The following is a 19809-nucleotide window of genomic DNA, read 5'->3' on the forward strand; positions in this document are numbered from 1 at the left end:
AGTGCTAGCGCCAGACCCGGAGTTCAGCTGAATGGATTTCATATATAGTTAATGCATTTACTTATGTTAACTATTACCACCTTATTGTAAAGTGTAACCAATTTTTGTTCAAAATAAAAATAAATAAATAAACTTCCTTTAGTTTCTTTAAATCAGCAATGCTACAGAAAAAAAAAAAACATTTTGCTCTCTAAAAAACAGTCAAATGTTCATGACATTTTATACAGGTAGCCTGAAGAACTTTTTCACTACAAATTACTTTAGAAAGGTTTTGTAGATGTTGAATGTTCTCCTATGGCATCGCTGCGGAGAACCTGATTTTTTTCCAAAAATGGGCAGATAAAATGCTCCAAGCCGACATATCGGTCTATCACTACTTCTTTAAAAGTCAAATGCATCAGGAATCTTTTCAATTTGTCTTTGCACCATTAGAAAACTCCATCACTTTTCTCCATTGGTTTGATCTATGATGAGAAGATGAAGCGATATGAACTGAAGAAGAGCGCTAGTAATGATAGACTCCTGTAGAGTGCCTGGACATCATCCACCCCACCTCCCACCTCTCTCTCCCGGTGTTGATTTACTTATTATGGGCTCTTTCTCCTTCATTCCACTGTCATTGAACCCTGATTAGATCAAGCTCGGATCGTTTTGGACGGTTAGCATCGATGCGTCCATCTATCATGGTACGTCCATTAGCAGTGGATCGCTACTGCCATCTATAGCCTGTGGTCTAATGCCTGTGGCCCTCATCTCCTTGACCTCTTCCTTCTCGCTTTCCATTCATCTCTCTTTCTCTCTCTCTCTCCTTGGCAGTGTCTTTTTATGCACCCCAACGATCTGGCAAGCCAAGTCAAAAGCGCAGCTCCAGGGGAGTTAAGCCTCTCTCTCTCTCTTTTTATCAATCCTTTCTCCGCCGTCTTTCATCTGCGACACCTAATCATGGGCTCATCACCCTCACACTTAAAGAAAAGTGAAAGAGCGATAAAATGAAAAATAATACTTGGATTGACCAAACAAACAAAAAATGAAAAGGTACGGTGACCAAATACAGTTTGAAATGATTTAAAACAAAGAAGAGAAGACAGGCAGGGGTGAAATGAGAAATGGATATCAAAGGCAGCGGAGAGCCGTCACTCAGGCAGACAGCTGCTTACTCTCTCACACACACACAAAGTAAGCCTGAGGACAATGTTCAGTCTGAAACAGAGAGACGGTGACAACCTTATGCTCATGAGATACACCACTATACCCAAAACACACCAAAAAAGCAATGGAAAATTGAAAATGAAGGTATACTCTCCCTCTCTCACTCTCCCTCTCTCGCTCGCTCTCTCTGTCCCTCCCTCTCTGGCTCCGTGGCTCTTGTGCGCCGTCGGTCCTCCACTCTCTCTCAGACGGATGAGCAGAGTCCGGAAAGAGAGCAGTCACGTACGTAATTCTCCCTCTCGCTCGCCCAATCTAAAGGTTATCGTTACTGTCCCGTTTGGAACGGTTCCCGTGGAGAACATTTTACGCTGGGGGAAATATCTGATTAAAGTACGCCAGAGTCGGATTTTAAACAACTGATAAAGACGCAGAAGAGGGATGGAAAGAGTGTGAGTAGATGATTTATTAGTTTCATTTCACAGGTGGCTGAATGCAGAAGCTCACTAAAGACGGCTATAAGCTCATTCAGTTTCTTTCTGTGAATGTCTCTCTTTGTGATGTTGGCTTTCAAGGACCTTCTGAACTGTGCGTATTGAGGGAGAATCACTAAAGTGTGTTGGTTTTAAAGTGACTGAGATGAATAGACAGAGCATCCTGGTTGGACTTCGAGCTTTATTTAATGTTGTTTTGGTGGTGATATGAGAATGATGAGAAGTCTTCTTGGGTCGGATTGGCAGGTGGTTTGTTTCTACTTTTATAAATGATGTCTGTTCTTGGCTACTGTAGGCTATATGAATTGTTTGTGGAATTGTTTCTCATAAAATAATTAAAACAGCAACTCTATTGTTTCGTCCAGGTACTGATATTCTGGTAAGGGATGAGGGATGTGATTAAAATCATTAATGTTACCAACAAAATACAGTCTGTGAACTTCAGGCTCGGCTGTAATTTGATTTGAATATCACTCTGATATGATTTCTCCAATTATACAAATGCTTTGCTTGATTCTGATAAGCAGATTATTGCCTTGACCTGTGTGTCATTTGGCAGCGGTTTTAACAGTGTAGCTCAGTCCAAAGATAAACTCTCCTTCTCTCGGTGTGTGCGTGTGCATTGGAGAAAGAGATGCTGAAATATTTCATAAATATGTATTGAATTGGACAAGGAAAGATCCTACCCCACATCTCCTACAGTACCTAGTCACTTACTCACTCTTCACAAACATAACACACACACACACACACACACGCACACACGCAGTGTTGCTTTCTTAATACGTCTGATAAAGTGAATCTCTATATTGGAGGGCATTAGTGAACAGTCATTATTGTCCAACACAGATTAACCTCTAAAGTGCCTGTTACATTTCCTCAGCATTTAATGGCTGTTTCTAAATTAGTCGCAGTTATAACATCTCTCCATGCAAAACGATTCACTTGGAAACACACGCTGAAGCTCGTGAACACCGAATCCATCACTGACAACACATGCACCAATAGGCACACATACAGTACGCACACTTGTCTAGATAATTACAGACCTATATAAAAAAAGAGAGTTTTTTATATTTGTGTTTTATACTTCACCAACCAAAATTGGTCTTTATCCTTCTAAGACCCAAGCTTTGGTTTGTCTTTTTTTCCAGATTTCTACAAGCTATTTTGGGGTTAGGAAGAACCAATACATGTAATAACCAAATATTTTTCAAAGAACATGAAGCAGTGTATTTGTCCATGTTTGTGTATAAGAGGATCCAGTTACACAGAATTAAGTATTATGGTGCAAACAACAAAAAAATGTGATGTCCACGTATGTGGACATCCAGGTCCTAGGAGGTTAAAGGAGATAATGTTTATAGATTTTTGGCTAAATTAACCATAGGAAAGATATAAGCAAGTATATAAATTAGATCTCCTAAAATATCTATATTTTCTATATTGAGACTGCAAATTAAAGTTCTGCTCTTCGTATTTTTGAGAGAAGCAACATCACATAACTCCTCATGAGACAAAACAGTCACGAGTGCTTCTTTTGATTTCTTACCAAATTGATCCAAGGCCAAATAATCTGAGCTATGCTATACACATTCATATAAAACAGCGCTTTCAATTTTATAATGTTACTGTATGACAAGAATTTAAATTACTTGGTGAAAGGCCAGATTAAAAAAATATCAAATTCAGATTGTATGATATTTCAACATAAGTCATTATGTCACATTTCCTAAACCATGTCATCGTGCGTTTTCTTAATCAGTATATTTATCTTGTTTTCCAGCACAAATATATAAAGAAATAAAACAAATTTCTGTATAACTCAATATTTTTTCTACTGGCAAATTATTTTGTCTCGAGGCAAAGCTTTATGCCTATAGATTTTTTAATGTAGCCTACACTAAAAACAATATTTTGTGATTTTTCATGTAAATTGACTGTTTTTTATGTTGTTTTTTATTTATTAAAGGGATAGTTCACTTTAAAATGAAATTCCTGTCATCATTTACTCCCTGTATGAATTTATTTTTTTCTGATGAACACAAAAGAAGATATTTTGAGAAATGATGGTAAACACACAGCAGATAGTGACCATTGACTTCCATAGTAGGAAAAAAAAATCTGATGGAATTTAATGGGTACTGTCAACTGTGTGCTTACCATCATTTATCAAAATATTTTCTTAGTCATTTATCACAATACTTCCAAAATATATTTTTCCTACTATGGAAGTCAATGGTCACTTACTGCTGTATGTTTACCATCATTTCTCAAAATATCTTCTTTTGTGTTCATCAGAAAAAAGAAATTCATACAGATTTAGAACAACATGAGGATGAGTATATGAATTTTCATTTTAAAGTGAACTATCCCTTTAATGGACAAAATACAAATTACACATTTAAGAAAATCTTTAAAGTGCAATAGAAAACCATATATATAATTTTGTTTTAGATGAAGACACATGAGAATATACATGAGACAGAGACAGAAAAATAGATAGAAAGAGAGACTTATACTGTACTGTATTCTCTGAGAGAGAGTTAGCTCCACCAAGTGGCACAAAATTCGATGCTAAGCAGCTATGAAGCTGAATGATCTTAACCCTTTAAAACCCCAATAAATCCACAAACACACACACCTGCTTACAGATGTATACAGATGTATGCATTGGCAAAAGTCCAAGCAGATGTTTAAAATAATTTTATTATCAAGTGATGGATGAGGTTTGTTACCATACAGTTCATCTTTAAAACAAACCGTGCATCCCTATCTGACTGCAGCAAAGCCTGTGTTGCCTTGCCAGAATGCTGTCAGATGGTTGTGTAAAATGCATATCAGACTATACTGTGCCTGCATTGACGTTTTCCTAAGGATCTCCACGTAGTAATGAAGTCCTATTCCTTCAAAGCTCTAGGTCTCAAAGATTTCAAGGTCACATAAAACAGAAGCAGAACAAAAAAACTTTCCTCCAGCAATAAGTAAAACAGATGCACAGAGATGAGCTGCTGTACCCCAAATATGGCTTCAGACATTCATCAGAACACAGTCAGGTGTAGACAGAAATAACCCAGATTCCCTAAATGATCCGTGTCTGATATGGTCTAAGGGGGAATATACAAGGGAGCGAGTGGGCGAGGAAGTGAGCAAGAGCGAGAGAGGTGTTTGGAACCAGATAGCATGAGTGAACGAGGCCGAGTTGAACTCCGGCAGATGTATTCCCTAAAGACAACGCTGCCCCAGACTGCTTTTATAAATCTCAGGAGAAATACAGCGGTACCTTGCAGACAGGACTACGCCAATTACATAGACTGACTGTCACGGGCCTGTGTTGTGTGTGTGTGTAGCGGTCTGATCCTGCAGACTTGAGCGGTGTATCACTGTCCATCAGGATGGCAAATTACGAAAATCCTCTTTGCTGAACTTTTGTCATTCGTCCATTGCCACTAGAACAGTGTGAAATGTTTTTCAGTGTCGCGCGGATCAAGAGGTCAGCCGTGCAGAGTTTTCACCGGCACTTTCTACCAATTAATTCATAATTACATACCATTACCCCATTATGCATCAACTGGCTCGCCCAAATTCACATATACACACTAATTAGATGCCCTTCATAGGACATGTGAGAAGATTCCCTGGTTGCATCCCTCCTCATTCGATTAAATGATCCTCCCTCTATGCGTCTCACAAACAACTTATGATGCGCTAATCAAAGTGATATAATGAAGTGACGGTCCTAAACATCTGGCAAAATGTTTGCTCTTTTTTTTCGGTAAGAGGCATTTTAAAAATAAGATACGCTGGACCAATGCTTAACAGGCACGAAGCATCAAAGATTAATATCCAGAATGCTATTAAATCTCAAGGACAGCCTTGAATGATAATTAGAAAATGCAATCATGAGAATCACCACGCATAAATTGGCGTGCACATTTTTGGGCTATTTTTTCCAGAATGTTGTTGATGTGAACAGGCTAAACTAACAGCGCAAGTGATAACAGGAGAAAAATAAACATATCTGGCTTACTGTCAATCTGTAAACCAAAACATCATCACTAAAATACACAATTTCCTTTCTCGGCAAGTCTCAACACTTCAGTGTGAATGTCTCCACGGATATATAAGCAGTGCCTCGCACTCCATTATTATGTAAAAATCTTGTACTGAGTGTGATTTGATAACGCAGATCTCCGGGCTAAATAAAACAAAAGCACCCTAAGGAACAGATTGTCAGTTCTCAAACAGATCGTTTGAGTAGACTTTGCATGGTTGGACAATGAATGAATGCATGGACAACCCCGGTTTCCCACTGCATGCAAAGCAGCGCATATTTTTTCGGCGCCAATGTCAACAAGTTATGGTACATGTCCACTGGTGCTAAATGGGTTTAGGTTAGCAAGGATTTTCAATTCATTCATATGGAAGGAGTACTTCAAGCTCACCGTGTTGCATTGTGGGACTGACAGTGGAATGGAAAAATCGTTAGGGGTAGGCCAGAACTTAAAAAAGTTTGGTAGTGTTGGCGGTGATAGCTCTGTGGTTAGTGCACCGACATTTACCCCCGCAGTTTGATTCCCATCTCTGCGGTCCTTAGCCGTTCCCGCTCCCCTATCTCCATCCAACACTTACCTGTCAACTCTCTTCTACTATACTATCCAGTATCCAAATAAAGGCATACAAAGCCCCTAAAATATGACTTTAACAAAAAGTTTGGTAATTTCTCTACTTTATGCAAATATCAAGGGAAAAAACGTTAGGTGGCAGCCAATCATTGGAAAGAGTAGTCAAGCCAAGATTGTTCATTTGGAAGACATCATATCCAAAGCAATGTACTGTGAATTCAATCTATACATGTCTTTATCAGTATGTGTGGTCTGTTGGGTTCAAGCTCATGACCTTTGCCTTGCACTGGTTTAGCTACAAGAACACGGATGTTTCTCCTAAGAGCACTTGAATTCCCACATGTGCGAATCTTTGGAGTTTCAAGATAAAGAGATCAAGACAATGTTTTAAACTGCTCCCAAGTCTGTAGTTTATACTATAAATGTTATAGCCTTATATTCTTACTGTTTATCAACAAATGTCTGGAAGAAATATGAAAAGAAACACCTGAGACAAAATTGATACAGCTGAGAACTCCAATAAATCGCCTGTGCTATGAAACAGCTACTAGTGAGACGAATGTCAATCGTGAACAATCTGAACCACCAATCATTTGAGCAGGTTTCATCAATGTTGGAAAAAGTTTGGATAAGCACGCACAAATCTCGATTTTATTTCTCCGTCGTCCATGCTCGCCCTTGAGGCAAGACTGCAGATGCAAGACGTGTCATAGAAACCATTAAATCAATCAACACGGTTGTGGACCATGACACTGGCAGATGGATGTTTATCTGGTTCTGTCGGTCAAGGTCACGGCAGAGACTTGAGCAGATTTTTAAAAGCCAGCTGTTGATTACATGCATCTGTGTGGTCAGTAACGTCAGCATGACCATCAGGCCAGACCAAAACGTGGGCGGAGCTTTCCATACACAACCTACCAGTCCCAATCTAAATAAGTGCCAGAGTGTGATTCATACCGGATACCGAAGTCAAAGCCTGTTTCACTCATGTTTCATTCATGAAGACTCGCGGACCTTCTGACTGTCAAAGTTCCCCTACTCGCCACCCCCGATCTGCATTGAAACATGCGCCTAAATGGAAGATTGTGGCACAAAAGACCTCCTCAGCCACGGCTGACAGGATTCATTAGCGCCATTAGCAGAGCCGGCGATTCCAGCGGTAGTCGGCACACTTACGAACGTTGCCTAGTGAATAATTCCTAACTTCTTCCATCTCTCATTAAGTAAATTATTTGATTCGTATTCACAAGATAATGTTCATTTACATGCATAGCTTCAGTCACATCAAACAGAACCAAAGCCCTAATTTGCTCATAGACAAAGAATGGAATCGCTTTGTTCTCTCAGATGGCCCCACTGACACATTGTGTGTTTTATTTCTTTCGTTTTCGCTTCTCCCCTGCCGCCCCTTTCTTTCTTCCCTTTGATTCGGATCGTTAAACAAAAAACGGCGCAACATTATGAATCTGCTCCTCGTTTGCTTGTGAAGCCCCTGGAGATGAGGACCGTAATGAATGCCTGTCAGGCTAACCTGACTCTGTGGCCTTTCCAACAGACTCCTGCAAAATGGGTTCTCGTCAAATGAGGGAGGAAAGATTTATTAGGATTAACTTCCAAAGCCAATAAATTATGCATACACCCTCCAAATTACCTATCAGAACTACTCCTAGAGGACAGACTGTTTTAGCAAGCGGCGCTTTTCCTTTTATTACGCGAGTTTGTGCCGGCAAGGTTTGCGTAATTAGCATTTCGCGCACACGGGGTTCTCTATTGACTCTTTGACTATCCCTGCGTTCTGGGATCCTCCGGGCAAACCACAAATCTAGATCTAAGCAAGGAAAGCAAATGTTTAAAGATGTTCAGGCTAATAAAGTCCATCAATTAAAGACCACCCAGCGTCTGGGGGCTCTTTACAGAGCTCGGGGTCTGCGCAAATTGCTAGCTACTCTTAATTTTGAGTCACTCAAGCCAAGCGTGCACGCTACGACACTAAAGCTAATCGGCCTGCGCCAAAAAAGCCCTGGTGCTTGTCACAGACGCTTAAGAAATGCGCTGCAACTAGATGCAGACTTCTCGTGAAGTGTGCCACAACTGGAAAGAAAGCATAACGTGCAAATGAAACATCTTAGACGTTTCTAAGCAGTTTGTGAGTCTTTCAAATATATGCTGGCCAACACCTTTTGTCTTTGCATCCTTGGCCTTTCCTTTGTGTATGCTATTCAATCAATATTATCGACTCTTTTTCTAGTTAGCCAGAATGACTTTTGTCAGCCACCATGAAAGTATAAAGTGTTGTGCTAATCTGTGCAACTCCACCCCTAAGGCAAACTAGACAAGACAAACTATGCCTTTAATGAAGCTTGCAGTTAATATTGCATCTTAATGTTTTTCCTCTTTCTTTCGCAGGCCTGACAGAATTGAAGCAAATTAAGGATAAGATGTCCCATTTTGTCTGCTCCACCATTCAGCAGTATCTTCAACACCCAGCTCTGTTCCTTAATTGATTCCTTATCGTGAACTCTCCAGGAGTGATCGGATACAATGCTAATCAATCAACTTACTTTCCTCTTGCTGTTCTGCTTGCCGGGCTGGAGCGGTGCACTGATCCGTCCCGTGCCTGGAATTAGCACGTCGGATCGGGATGGACGGACTCTGCAACGCACTAAACGAGGATGGATGTGGAATAGTTTCTTTCTCTTAGAGGAGTGGACAGGAACAGGAAAGCAGTATGTCGGAAAGGTAAGGGCCTTTCTATAAAACAATAAAGATTGAGGGCTATTACGAGGGCTTTTTTACAAAGGCTGCAAGGAAGTTAACATCCTGATTTATAAATTATGATATACATAAAAACTAATTTTAAAAGAACAGTATGTAGGATTGTGGCCCAAACTGATAATGCAATCACAAAACTTGTGGCTAACACTGGTACTGCAATCACACAACTGGTGGCCAAAACACAAAATGACAATATAAACATCAGTTGAGGGCTGTAACTCCACTTTTTAAATGACAATATCCTGGCCAGACCACTGTTGTGAGTGATAAGTATTTGAAATGAAAATGATTTCTTAATGTCTAGTGACATATCAGGGCCATTTTATGATTAATTAATATACATTTCTTACATACTGTTCCTTTAAATTACGATACACACACACACATCCATGTTTCACCAAAGCAACTTCCACAGCATTTTTTCATCAGTACTTTATGTGTTCCCTGCCAATCGAATTCACGACCTTTCGTGTTGCGAAAACCACGCTCGAATTAGTTGCACACCAACATAAAGTGAAAGAGTAAAATGTCTGTTGGACTTCCATTAAAGCAAAATAAGCAATAATGAGCCAAGGGTTAGTTATGAATTTGAATCACAAACATCAAATAAACTCATACCTAGCTGATGATGCTTTTAACATTATAACAAATAATGTATTACAACAAAATCAATAAAGATGTAAGCTATTAGTATTAATCAATGTGTGGGATACAAAGTGCAATAATAACCCTTAATGACACTGATGGTCTAAAATTGAAATGGTTGCGATGGATTAACTCAGAAGCTTACAACCATGACCTGATAACAAGGACTGTAATGTGCATGCTTCCAATATGCGTACACCACACAATTTAGCTGAAAAAAAAAACACTGAAAGGTTCTTAGACAAAGCAATAAAATGGTTAAGGGTTTTGTAGTCTGGCTAGAACAACACCACCAAAGAAGCAATTGATGGGTGTGGTCAAATGGGGTCTTATTTATAAAGCGTGCGTACGCAGAAAATGCGGCTATAAGCCAGTTTCCGCGCAAAGGTTGTGATTTACAAAAAACAAACTTAATGGGAGAATGTGCTTGGAGGGTGGGATCTGAGGATGATTCATGTAGGCACACTTGTAGGTGATCTTTGATTTATAAAGGGAATATTGCTTTGTTTTATAAGTCTTAATATTTTTTGGCGTATGCCATTTTTGGCTTTTGTGCGTACGTAGACTTTTAGTAAGGATCTTATGCAGGTTTTATAAATGAGACCCATGGAGTTTAAAATCCAAAGTCAAATCTGATTTGGTGAAATGTGAGTGGTAAGAGGGGATTTAATTGGTCTTTTAAGACCTGACACATTCGTGATGTCATATAAAGTGTGCAATATTATCTAAAGCATTTTATGCAAAATTTTGGAAAAAAATTATCGAGATATGAATGTTGGTCAATATCGACCAGCCAGCCCTATGTAAAATGTTTATTATTAGTATCCAAGTATATGCTGAAGGGTTTGGGGGCTCAGATTGCCGTACATGTAGCGGTGAGCTGGGCACAAACTAGGGCGGGGTTAATTGTAACACGGCTACTTTACATATTTATTCAGGGCCGAGCAATTTGTGCTTTTGGTTTTACTATCAGAAGATGATTTCCTGTGAATTTGTGAAAGGTTTTTATGTGTTTTGGTTAAGATATTAAACAAAGAGAGTTTTGGAGGCATGGAAGTAAATATCTTCATCTTGTTTTTTTTTTTTCAATTTCTGAGTAGGGTGTGTAAGTCACCAAATCCAACATTTTAGACATTTTAATCAATGTTTTGTTACCTAAAACATAAAACCATTTGAAACTTGTCATCAACTCGTAGTAGCTTACAGCTGGGATTGAAAACATTTTGACACAGTGGGGTTAGTTGTCACACAGTGTAACAATTAAGCCTCAGGTATACAATGATAATGAAATTCAAACAATGTAAATTGTATTAATCAAAATTAAACTGTTAATACAATATCAGAGGAAATAACTCACAATTAATATATTTTTTGTGCAACCTTTAAAAAAACTATTTATATGCATCAATGCATAAAACAATGATGGTTAGATGAAGGATAATGGATGGATGAATGTGTGGATATCTATCTATTATAGATATATAAACAATATTCCCCTTTCAGATAGACATTTAGAATTTTATTGTACTATTTGTGTTTAAACAACATTTTCTAGCAGGTGTTACAACAAACCCTCTGTTTGTTACAATTAACCTAACATATTATGGGGTAAGCTGTAACTTTTGCAATCCCGTTACTTTCGCTGTAATTTTACAATAACGGTAGGTCCCACAAACAAACTTCAAGTGTTCATTTGTAACAGAGATATTTTTGTTGATTGTGTCATGAAATTATTAAACAAACAAATTTTTGGAATAATACAGCCAAAGCCAGTTGCGGATTTAGCAAATTGGGGGCCCAAGGCGAAGGTATGTATGGGGCCCCCTATCCGATCTATAAAAGAGGATGAAAAAAATACTCCAAAAGAAAGCAGAGAACACACGAAGTGTAGCACTACACAAACCAATAGAGAATAAGTTAATGGGGCAAAAACAGCCACGAACAGTAAATGAGGGAGAATTTTTTTTAAATCTGATGCTGCACAGACACTAGCAATGCATCAAACCCAATGTTGTTACTAATCTTTCACATGCCCAAGACTGTGATAAAAGGTTTAAAAAATCCAGTCTACAATCACTTTTTATATTGAAAATGTGTTTTTTGGATGTTTTCTTCACGAACATAACGAAAGGGTTGTGAATTTGCCCACAGTGTATTGTTGAGTTTTTGAAAAATGTTCAAAGCATTTTCCCAAAATATGTGTCAAAATAAGATGTTTCACCAAAAATCATTCCATTTGCTGACACACAGAGAAAGTTGTGGCCAAATAAAGACTCAACAGCACCCCATAGCGAACAAAAACATCCCTAACATAACATTAGAGAGGGCTCCAGGTGGGTGTACTTGAACATTTGAGAGAGGTTGGATTGGAAAAAGGTTGGGAACCACTGAACTAAGCTGAGCCCAATTTTTAGACTAAAGCAAATATTTTCTACAATGCCAGTTTAGAGTTTTTAATCAACGGTGTTACTGTCCTCTCTTCCCAATGCCTGTAATCAAAAGTCAGATACAATATAATAAACAAATCTATGAAATATACTCAAATATACAAATCAAATCCCACCAAAACTGAAGTATCTGACCAATGCTAATCACATTCATTTATCTTAACCTACTTTCTGTTGAAGTATTCTTAGTTTATGTTAGCTCATGCATTACCTAACGTTAACAAAACAAACTTATTGTAAAGCGTTACATATTTTTTAGAAAATGCTAAGACAAAATCGATGACCATTAAAATGATTCATAGCTGAAAACTTTTAAATCCCCTGAGCTCTGAAAGATCAACCTCTGAGAAGTACAACCAGTCCCAATGATCGGGTGCAAAGCAAAACAAATGCTCCTCCCTGTGTCGAGAGTCAAACCTCTACACGTCAAGTACTGTAGCTCGCTTCTGTGCAACATGCTGTTTTAAAGGTGGGCCTGCCGGCGAGACGAGATTCGGTTAAAATCAAGACAAGTGAACCGCTCTTCACAGTTTGCGTCAGATCAGAGGAGAACGCTTGTCAAGTGCACAGACAGCAGTAGTTTACAGCGGCAGCTACAATTCTGCTACGCGGGTGGGGGGGGGTCTGCAAAGGCTGTCGACGGCCAATTTTACGACAAAAATACTGGCTTTCATTGCTGCCTTTATCTTGTGCAAGTAAACAAGTGTCATGTGAGAGAGGGGTTGTAGAGAGCACTGTAGACAGATCAACATCTCTTCTTTATGTATGTTGACTGACTGTGGAGAATTTTGTTCAGAAATTCAACTTACCTAAGACTGTGATACTAGAAAAAAGGATGGGAATCTAAAGGATTTCTGCTTCAATAATTATGGGTTATTTTTACAATTCAAGTTTTTAATAATTATTTTAATGATTTTGATGGAAATTTCTCATTGCCATCAACAGCCTTTAGCCAAATTGGTTTAAAGAGGACATTTTGCAAGACTTTTTTAAGATGTCAAATAAATTGTTGGTGTCCCCAAAGTACGTATGTGAAGTTCTAGCTCAAAATATAGTTAATTTATTAATGTGTTAAAATTGCCACTTTGTAGGTGTGAGCAAAAATGTGCCATTTTGGGTGTGTCCTTTAAAATGCAAATGAGCTGATCTCTGCACTAAATAGCAGTGTCGTGGTTGGATAGTATAGATTGAGGGCAAGTATTTTCCCCTTCTGACATCACAAGGGGAACCAAATTTCAATGACCCATTTTTTCACATGCTTGCAGAGAATGGTTTACCAAAACTAAGTTACTGGGTTGTTCTTTTTCACATTTTCTAAGTTGATAGAAGCAATGGGGACCCAATTGTAGCACTTTAACATGGAAAAGTCAGATTTTCATGACATGTCCCCTTTATTCTTACATGCTTGTATCTAAAGTGACAATATAAGTAAGTACATTCCTGAGAAATAGGGATGCACCGATCTTAGAGTTTTCCACCAGTAGCTAATTATTCAGATTGATATCTACCAATAACAATAGTTTGGTGCATTAACTGAATTCTAAAGATTATATTTTCTGAATTTTATTAATCTATATAATGACCATTAATATCGAACATTAAACTTCTGACTTTTCTTTACATTTTCTATACACAGAGCTCAAATTCATTGCATTATACAGTACATATCGCCAGATACCGATATCGATGGATATCTACTAGTAGTCGACCCATATTGGGGGGGGGGGGGGTAAGAGACACACCGAAAATTGGTTAAACTAAATAAACATTTGTTATGCATAACATTTATGATTATACCCTTTTAGACATAATTGTATATTTTTGTAAGGTGACCTTGGGTGTTCTGAAAGGCGCCATGAAATAAATTATGATTATTATTATTATTATTATTATTAATGTGGATCTGACATCTTACTGTTTGAATTGTGCTGAACTATAGTGTTGTGTGTGACACAACATCACTTTGTTAAAAAGGAAATAATTTTTGATCATTTTACTGTCTGCCAGACTTTGGCTTTGAGTCACACTTTGAGTGTCTTTTAATTACAAACATCAAATTTTAGTAATAGCGACATTTACTGGCCGACTGAAAATATTTATCGTCCGATGCCGTTACTAAAACAAATCCAAATATTGGCCGATATATCGGCCTCTGCAATATATTGACATATCACTAATCTCTACTGAGGAATCAAGCCAATGACCTTGATGTAACTAGTGTCATGCTTTCAGCTACAGAAAAATTAAAACATTTTTGCAATTAAATGCTGTACATGATTAAAACTTCACTATGAATATTTGCTGTAGCTTTTAATAGCAGCATCAAAAATAGCACTGAGTATTTTTAGTACAACATTTCCCATGCATGTTTGAGAGACCGGAACCAAAAGTCATAATAATCAAGATACTATAATATATATATATATATTTTTTTTAAATAAACAATGAGAATGACATCAATACATCAAAAGGCCTGTAATTCAGGCCTCTCGAAGCGTCAAGTTGACGTGACAAGGCAACAAAACAGCCTTGACTGCAAAGAGTCTGCTGGTTAAGAAAGTGTCAAAATCAGCAGATATCTGGATCTCTTCCCAGCTTTCATGCTTCTTTCTCTTTCTATCCCTTCTTCTTTTCCTGGCTGCTGTGTTTCTCTGGCATGACAGCTATCACATGGTTTTGGCCCTCTTCTCATCCAGCGTCCATTCTCGCTCCCAATTAAAGTGCCAGAAAGACACAGGGCTCCCATAAATACTGCAGGAGGCCGAGGGGGAGCAAACGGCCACATGCTGTTTTGGGTAGAGCACTATGGAGCGACTTGATCATTTTTTGTATTCCTTTCCCCTATTTCTTACTACTGCGTATGTGTGAGAGAGATAGTGTGGCTTGTGAAAACTTGTGCAACCCGACGGATGAGTACTTAAAGCCCCAGCGAGAGGCCATCAAGTCCATTGATGGTTCTCCTCATAAAGATAATACAGCACCTTTACAGAGCCTTGTGGGACATCGTATTTATTTTTAACCAGCCACGACCTCCACTGCCCTCTTGTCAAAGACAAGCCCTTAAAGAGGATTTATTTTCCAGGGTAAGGCTAGAAATAATTCATAAAATAGAAAGAATATTTTCAATAAAACAACAGCCCCACAAGGCGTTTATAGTGTGTAGTTTGCGTTTAGAAATAAGGTGCTTAAAGTCAAAACGTTGGACACACTTGAATTGATCTTTCTTGTGATCCTAAATTTTGATCTGAAGTGCGGTTTTGCAGACAAATATTTATGAATGGGGGCTTTATTCTTCTTTAGTGAATCTAAATTAACAAATATAAAAGTAGTAGAGAGACATTGCCCAGCATACATTTAAAACTATTTTAAATGCATCCAATCTACAGTAATTTGTAAACTATATATTTTCTATACTTCTATTTGTGATATTGCATAGTTTTTAAGACTCCACTGTTATTCTGAAACATGTAAAATAGTTAAACTGGGGTTTGTCAACACTTGTGAGGGAATTGCAGGGGGTGTCAGGGTTCCCACAGGTCCTTAAAATCCTTGAACGTTTGTGAATACGGGGAAAAATCAAGGCCGTGGGAAGTTTTTGAAAATATACATACCTATATACAGGTCATTAAAGTGCTTGAATCTATTTCATGCAAAAAGTTTTCTGGGAAAAATCCATATTATTCCCCGTGTAGTGTAGGATAATATCATAAAAATTCTAGACTTTTTTTTTTTTTAAGCACATGTGCTAAACTGTGCGTTTTAAATGGTTATATCTTCTTTATGCGAATTTTTATTAATACCAAAATGATTTTTTGCATGTTTGTGTTTGAAACATGAAAACGTCTCGGGTTACGTATGTAATTGTTGTTCCCTGAGAAGGGAACGAGACGCTGCGTCTCCCTTGCAATACTTCATGCGTCCCTGTAACACCATCTTTGGCAATATTTCAGATAGCGATATACTTCCTGGCTCCTGCGTCACCCTGTCTTTGTCATTGAGCCTCACCATTGGTTGAATTTGATATACACATTCAGACGCACTTACCCCTAGGGGCGTCCCCAAAGTGTCACCACAGTGACGCAGCGTGAGTTCCCTCAAAAGGGAACTGTAGGAATGTATCTTAAAAGGTAACATGATGTAATCTTGCGCTCACTTGAAATGTATCCAAACATTTAGTCCTTGAATTTGAGGGTATTGGACCTGGAATGTCCTTGAAAGGTCCTTGAATTGGTGAAAATGGCTTAATGTGTAGAGTACAGTAGATGTGTCCAACGTTTTGACTAATGTGGTTTGTGTATTTCGCAAGAAACATTATGGTACAACCGAAACATAAATTAATATAAAAAATAAGAAATCTGCAAAAAGAGCAAAGTACACCATCATATATAATTCAGTTAGTTCATGTCATGTGAGAAACAGCTACTGCTTTGATTTAACATGAACCAGCACAAGGCACGAATGCAAAACAAGAAGGATTAAAGAAACAGATTTCTAACAGATTTTTTTATGACTCAAGCTTAATAAACTCATATTTGAACTGCGTGAACATTTATCTATTAATAAAAGAGAAAAACAAAAACCCATTAAGTACTTGTGGCCATCCACCGTTTTTTAGGGTCGTTTAGGAGTCTCAGCTCCGTTATACATAGAGACTCCGACGTCCAGAAAGGCCTTCATGCATTTCGTCAGGAGTTTGATGTGAGGACAGAGACTCACGTGGCGCTACATCAGCTCTATTGATGTGAATAAAATCCTATTAACCTTCTTTGTGCCCCGTAATGCATTGTGCAAATAAACCCGCAAATACTGTCCTTTTTTCTCTCCGTGTTCACTTCCTTTCTCTGCATCGGCCTTTTGATCCCTTTCACGTAAATACTCTCGCTTAATGGAAAGAAATAAACAGACTGACATGATCTCGGTCGTTTCGTGAGCATCAATAAAAAAGCGGAAAATGATGGCTCACATTTGAGTGTTTAAATATTTAGCACAGGTTCATTAGAGCTCGCCAGAATAATGAAGTCATTTGAGCGAAGAACCATGCGATGAAGTGAGAAAGTGAAAACTGCGGAGACTGCGTGCTAATCTGAGAGTGTGGCACTTTTGCAAATGTCAACTAATTACACGATTTGAAACACCATTTCTAAATGATAAATGAAGTAAAATATTTCTTCTTTAAAGCTAAAAGAGACAAGAGACATTTTAAAGTTCAGGTAAGCTTTATTGTCATTTCACCAGATGTGGTGACATACAAATGAATACAAAACATAAAAACTCTCCGTAAGCTTTAATCTAAACTTTAAAGGGGACATATCATGAAAATCTGACTTTTTTCAATGTTCAAGGGCTATAATTGGGTCCCTAGTGCTTCTATCAACCTAGAAAATATGAAAAGATCAACCCAGTAACTTAGTTTTAGTAAACCATTCTCTGCAAGCATGTGAAAAAATAGGTCATTTAAATTTGGCTTCCCTTGTGATGTCAGAAGGGGATAATACCGCCCCTTATTCTGCACTATCCAACCACAGCACTGCCATTTAGTGCAGAGATCAGCTCATTTGAATTTAAAAAAACACACCCAAAAACGGCTCATTTTTGCTCACACCTACAAAGTGGCAATTTTAACATGCTATAATAAATTATCTATATGACATTTAGTGCTAGAACTTTACATATGTATTCTGGGGAAACCAAATATTTATTTGACATCTTAAAAAAGTCTTGTGAAATGTCCCCATTAACTAAAACTGAAATTAACTATGCATGTATACACACCCAATATACACACGTTTAATGCAGTTGTACATGAAAACAGTGCAAAAAGAAAAATTCAGGCAAACAGCACAGATGTAAACAATGCAAAAATGACACAAGGGTATGATGGAAAAACACACAGGCTGTGGTGTACGTAATGTATGTAAATGCAGACATGTTTCCTGCTGAGTCTGTGTAGCAGTGGGGATGGTAAAGTGCCCAGTGCACATAGAGAAAGAACGTTGGACTGCATGCACATTAGATATCTAGTATGCTAATGTCTCAATAAATTGTAATATATCTCAAAAAAATGGGTCATTGTACTTTCAAAAAGTACAGCTTTGCACATAGAGTTCATATTAGTACCTAAAAGGGACATATTGGCACACATATCTGTACCTAAATGGTGCATATTAGGGCATTTTAAAGGGTACTGCCCCATGGCAGCTTGGGACCATTAATGCCTATTTTTACTGACAATGTAGAGAGCTTGCAAGAAAAAAGACATCAGTAATGGCTCCTCTACTTATTTCACAGTTCAAACGAGGTATCATCAATGTGTCAAACTAACTGGATATCAAAGTCTATTGAAAGTCATAGGGGCAGTTTCCCAGACAGGGTTTAGATTAATCCAGGACTAGGCATTAGTTATATTAGGACATTTCAGTAGTTTTTGCGAACATACAGATCTTTTCACACTGCGTGACTATCTGGGGTAGCGTTCAGTCGCTGCTGTTTTCAGACTGCATGATGGATCGGCGACAGGGGGTTTCACGCTGCATGACTTTACCATAGGAAGAATAGCAGACAACTTTGTCCCGGTCCACAAACTACGTCTCACAACCAAATGTACGCGAGAAGTGACGCGAAGGAAACAACGCGAGGTCACGCGTGCAAGACCTGAGTTCTCACGTGAGACTGGGATTATTATTCAAAATGGTAGCCAGCAAGAAGCTTGCCATACAAATTGCTTGTGTGCTAATTTGCAGCAGAAAGAAAAAAGAAAGATTATGATGGAGGAAATGGTTGGAGAGACTCCTCCCCTAACTTCCAGCTGCCCTGTATGTTGCTCTCTCATTGGCTGTAGGTCATCGCCAATGTTATTTTCGGTTAAAACACATTTCACACAGCATGATTTTGAATCGCCGACAGATATCTAGCATGCCAGATATCTCACGCGAATCATCAGCGATTCTCTCAAATCACGTCTTTGATAATTCACACTGTGTGATTGTCACTCGCGTACATGAGCATCGATTTGCCTGTGATTTCGGGCATTTGTCTGCGATTTCTCAAAACCTGTCGGCGAGTCAAAATAAGGGGTTAAAATCGTGCAGTCTGAACTGGGCAAAAGGCAGCTCAAACATGCATTTTAGTCTAGGACTAGGATAAACCCTGTCCGGGTAACCGCCCCATGGGTTTATACATAACCTCAACCAATGGTCTTTACTTAACAATTGTCTAATTTGTGTATTTTACCTAACGAATATTATCTCATTCCCTGTCAGCCTTTTTTTTAATTTTCCCACCAGCATTTTTTTTTTTTTTCACAAGTTGAAAAATGCCTTTGAGGAAATTTTTCTTCTATAAATATATAAACATACACATATATTAAAATGGAAGGGCAGGCCCTCTGCTTTCAAACAAATAAAATGGAAAAAAGTTTCATCCTATCTTTATTTGTTCTCTTTTTATAACCTCTATACGGAGCCGCTAAGGGGACACGCAGCAAAAAATAAATAAAGTTTAGTGTCGCATGCACACGTGAAACTATCGCGTTTAAACTTTTAAACAAAAAAAAATTCTGCACATTAAGGTTTCGTGTAAGCACATGAAAGTTTCATGTGAGCACGCAAAAGTTTCACGTGAGCACATGAAACTAAACTTCATATTTTTTTAAATACAATGTCACTTTAGGGGCTCGGT

At 38.2% G+C, this 19809-nt stretch overlaps 1 protein-coding gene across 1 annotated transcript in view; it reads left to right on the forward strand.

Moving 5' to 3' along the window:
- The first annotated feature begins 1354 nt into the window (after positions 1-1354).
- cdh10b (cadherin 10, type 2b (T2-cadherin)) overlaps positions 1355-19809 on the forward strand; it is a 60640-nt gene continuing 42185 nt past the window's right edge. Inside the window, exons 1-2 of the mRNA XM_055176386.2 lie at positions 1355-1598; positions 8672-9004. Of these exons, the coding sequence (XP_055032361.1) occupies positions 8807-9004 (198 nt within the window). The 5' untranslated portion in view covers positions 1355-1598; positions 8672-8806. The remainder of the gene's footprint in view (positions 1599-8671; positions 9005-19809) is intronic.

The sequence above is a fragment of the Misgurnus anguillicaudatus genome, chromosome 4 (genome assembly GCF_027580225.2).
Source record: "Misgurnus anguillicaudatus chromosome 4, ASM2758022v2, whole genome shotgun sequence".
NCBI classification, from domain to species: domain Eukaryota; kingdom Metazoa; phylum Chordata; class Actinopteri; order Cypriniformes; family Cobitidae; genus Misgurnus; species Misgurnus anguillicaudatus.